General features: G+C 69.7%; 1 protein-coding gene across 1 annotated transcript; it reads right to left on the reverse strand.

The window, feature by feature from the left end:
* Positions 1 to 229: 229 nt before the first annotated feature.
* Positions 230 to 3,995, reverse strand: ELOB (elongin B). Its single transcript, XM_084248920.1, has 4 exons — positions 3,942 to 3,995; positions 3,679 to 3,813; positions 2,606 to 2,711; positions 230 to 753 (listed from the first exon to the last, which is right to left on the reverse strand). Exons 1-4 carry the CDS (start codon positions 3,942 to 3,944, stop codon positions 641 to 643), a joined length of 357 nt encoding a protein of 118 aa, XP_084105046.1. The 5' UTR covers positions 3,945 to 3,995; the 3' UTR covers positions 230 to 640.
* Between the last annotated feature and the right edge of the window lie 75 nt (positions 3,996 to 4,070).

Raw genomic sequence — 4,070 nt, forward strand, 5'->3', positions numbered from 1 at the left:
GTGGGGGCTCCCTGGAAGGAAGGGGCAGGCATCGGGGACCTTTTGGGCCCCACTGCCCCGCCGCTAGCTTGTGGGCCCCTCCCCCCAGCTTTTCTTCACTTTCTTAAAGGCATTTTGGTTTTTTAAAATCTGTACAGCAAAGCGACTTTTTCTGTCAAATAAAAATGAGAACTGCAGGCGCCAAGTCTGTAGACTGTTTATTCGGGGTGGGGGCAGCAGGGGAGCCGCTCTTCTGACCACCCTGCAGGCCTTGGTGGCCCCTGAGGAGGTGGGTCCTGGCCCTGGGTCTCCCACGGCGCGTGGTCTCCAACTCTCACTCTGGCTCCAGGGCGTGCTCCCGCTCAGCATGCTGGGAGGGGCTGCTCTGGAGGAACGAAGCAGCGGCCCAGGCAGGAGCAGGTTGAAAAAGCCGCCCCCCCTCCCCACGGCCTTGAGAAGGGGGGACAGGGTGGGCGGGGAGGGGTCCAGCAGGCCAGCCTGGTGAGCGAGAGGCCAAGTGGGGTCTCACCGGGGAACAGGCTCATCTAGCGAGACGGCCTGGAGTCAGGAGAGGGGGGAGAGAAAGAGGCAGCAGCCAGGCAGACACCCAAATCTTATTTATTGGGGGGGACGGGGCACCAGGGGCGGGCCCGGGACCCTCTCACTGGACAGCCTGCTCATTGGCGCTGCTTCCTGAGTCTTGTGGCTTCATCACATCGGGCAGCTCGGGCGGGCTGGAGAAGGGCTCGATGCGCAGGGCCTCGAACGCCTCGTCTGCGGGAGGAGGGAGGAGAACTGGAGGGCACGCCTGGCAAAGGCCCGGCCTGTCCTCGCTGCAAGGAAGTGGACCGCCTGCCCCCACCGACTCCTCCCCATAGCGGCATCAGCCCTCAAGTCCCCTCTCCCCACCCCCGCTTCACGCCTTCCGAGAGCAGGCGTTGCTTCAAGGGTTGCTTCAAGGCCAGGCCGTCGGCCTCGTCACCGGCCTCCGGAACGGCTGGCCTCGAGAATTCAACGGAGTCACTTCCTCAAAGAAGCCCTCCCGGCCACCCCTATAACCCATCCCTCCGTGCCCCAAGGCCCTGTGCATCGCCAGCAGCAGAAACATTCACTGGTCTCTGGACAGGCCTCGTAACACCCCAGCGAGTGCCAGCGCCCCGCGAGGGCAATGAATCTCACTTAGAGCTTGCCTGTTCTCCCACCCGGGAGGCTCCTCCCCCGGGCCCCGCGGGGGCGCTCCTGTGTGGCGACAGGCCCGGCTGTCCTACGGGCAGGAGATGGCCACTCTGGCCGTGCCAGGGGCTTCCCACCACCGCACGATGCATAAGGCCACCCCACAGGGGCAGCCACCCAGAGGTCAGCAGGGCCGGCGCGAGGACGCTGCGCACAGCTTACTAACCGCGCTATTCCCTGGCAGTCAGGCCTGGACACCTGCTGACGCGCACCTTGGCTCCCTCGCCGTGAGCCAGCGCGGGCTGAGGAGAGGAGCCAGGGAGGCCCCACACCCGGGACAGAGGCCCACCCAGAAGAGGTTTCCTCTGCAGTGTTTTCTTTGCTGCGTGGGAAGCAATGACCGCCCAGTTCACACCATCGTGCCTATCGAGACGGCAGCCCCCGCCTGAGGGCCGATGCCGCCAGGGCCGTCACCACCACACTCAACGTTACGCCGGGGCCATGGGGAAAAACCACCTGTGTTGTGGGGTTTTCTCAGCTGTACAGGAGGGCCCGTCCACAGCTCCCAGGCCTAGCTGCGGGCCCACAGGGCACCTTCGTTCAAGTCGAGAAAGGGAGACATCCCCCGGGAGACTGCGGCCTGGCCTGGCTCACGGAGCCCGCCCGACAGCAGCCCCGGCATCCCCGTGAGGTCGGGAGGCACCCGCGTGAAGGCCCCCAAGGACTGTTTGCTGTGCACTTACAGGCGGGGCCGGAGGGGCCTGGGGGCTCACAGGACCTGCCTATCCTAGCCTCACGCCCCTCTAAGGAGAGAACGCCACTCGGGAGGGCCGGGGCTGCTGAGGGCCGGCGACCCCCTCACAGAGCTGTCGTACCTTCGCCGCGTTTACTACGAGACGGGAGGAGAGCAGCTCAGGCTTACCCAGCCACCCACACAACCCCTGGGGCCACGCGTGTTCACGATCCCACAAGCTGTTAAGTTTCCAGAGGCACGGGACAAAATCCAGGCCCCTCTTTGTCAGGGCGGAAGGAGACAGTGACAGGAAGTCACCTGCCCCCAGCCCTCTCGTCTCCCGGCTGGGGAGTGAGGTGTGGCCGGGACCGGACCCGAACCCTGGGTCTGCCGGGCCCAGGCGCAGAGTAAGCATTAGGACGGGCGGAACGCAGGGCCGGCCTGCGTGGAGACGCGGGGCTCAAGGCGTCGCGTGGCTCCAGCTGGGCCGGGCCTGGGCATCTGCCTCGAGCCGGGCTCCCGACACAGCGGCCAGTAAGCCGCAGCCTGCAGGGCGGGCGCTCAGAAGCCCGCGAAAGAGCCTTCTTCCTCTGCAGGCGGCTCGTCTGCTTTTTTTTTAAAAATAGAAAATGGCATCCCGGGAAGACTTCAGGGCAACAGCTGCCGCCCCCCCAGAGACCTTTTCTTTGGCCGTTCCCACCCGCCGGGTCGCCCGCTCACCTGCCCGGAAGGCCAGCCCCACCGTGGCCGGGGCCTGTGGCCGCGCAGTTTGACTAGTGAAGCCACACTCGCCCAGGGTCTTGCCGTCGTCCAGGAGCTGGTCGTCCTGCGGAGAGAGCGAGGCCTGGTCCCGGGAGAGGCCGGAGGAGGGCAAGTCCCCGAGACGCCTCTGGTCAGCAGCCAGGCGGGAAGTCAGAGGGATGACAGCCCTGGCGCCGCCTCCAGGGCTACACCCCGGCTTTCCCACCAGAACCTCCCGGGGAAGGGCCCTGGAGTCTGGTTTTCCCAAGCTCCAGGAGAATCTAATTTCCAAAGCCAGGGACCCAGGTTGGCCACAGACAGACACGGTTTGGGCCGCGATGTTGGACCAAGTGGCTCAACTTTGACGTGCGGGTTCCTTAGCTGTCCCGCGGGAACTGCTGGAATTCCAGGAAGAGGGGTGGCGCCCCAAGGCTCAGCGCCAGGCTCGCAGGGGTGCAGCAGGGTCCCTAGAGGCTAGGGCTGGGTGCGCGGGGTGGGGAGCACGGGCCTTTAGACACAAAGGAGGCTCGGCCGGGCCGGGGGTGAAGGGCCACTTGGGCGGTTTCGGCCAGACTCCCGGGACCTCACGCTGCCCCCGGAGGTCCGTGCTGAATAACGGCAGCAGGTCTGCAGGGGCGGCGGGAGGGCTGGCTCCAAAGGCAGGCGATTAGGGGGGCTGGGCAGGCGCCGGGGACGAGCGGGGGGCCGCCTGGGGCTCACGCTCTCGCGGCTCGGCAGCAACGGGCCACTCCCCCCGGGCGCGCGTGGGGGGCGCGCAGGGGGCTCCGGTGCGCCTGGGGGCCTGAGGGCCCGAGCCCCGGCCCCGCCAAGCCCCCGGCCAGCGACGCGCGCCCCCGCCGGGCCTCCGGCTCCCCCGCCGCCCGCCGGGCCGCCCGGCGCGTCGGGGGGCGGGGGCGATCGGGGGCCCGAGGCGGCGGCCCGGGGGCGCGGGCCCGGCGCGCCCTCGGCCCCCTCCGGCCCCGGGCCCCGCAACGGCCCCACGCGCGGCGGCCGGCCGTTCGCGGCCGCGGGCCCGGCCCGGGCGGGCGCACCTTGTACAGCCGCTGCTCGTCGGGCGGCCGCTTGAGGATGCCCTCGACGATGCGCTTCAGCTCCAGCACGGTGCTCGACTCCTTGGCGTCCGTGAAGATGGTGGTCTTGTGGCGCCGGATCATGAGGAACACATCCTGCGGGCGGCGGGCCGGCGTGAGCGCGGGCCCGGGCCCCCCGGCCCCCGGCCCCCGCCCCCGCCCCCGCCCCGCCGCCCCCGGCCCGGCCCGGCCCGGCCCGCGCCCCTCCCCCCGCGCCCGCTCACCATCGCGGCGGCTGCTTCTCCCTCGACGCGCCGGCGCGGCCGCGCTCCGCCCCGTTCCCAGCGGCCCGCGCGCCGGCCCAGCGTGCCCCGCGCCCGCCGCCGCGGCCCCGCCCCGCCCCCGCCGCGGCC

Source organism: Talpa europaea (assembly GCF_964194135.1).
Source record: "Talpa europaea genome assembly, chromosome: 12".
Classification (NCBI taxonomy): Eukaryota; Metazoa; Chordata; class Mammalia; order Eulipotyphla; family Talpidae; genus Talpa; species Talpa europaea.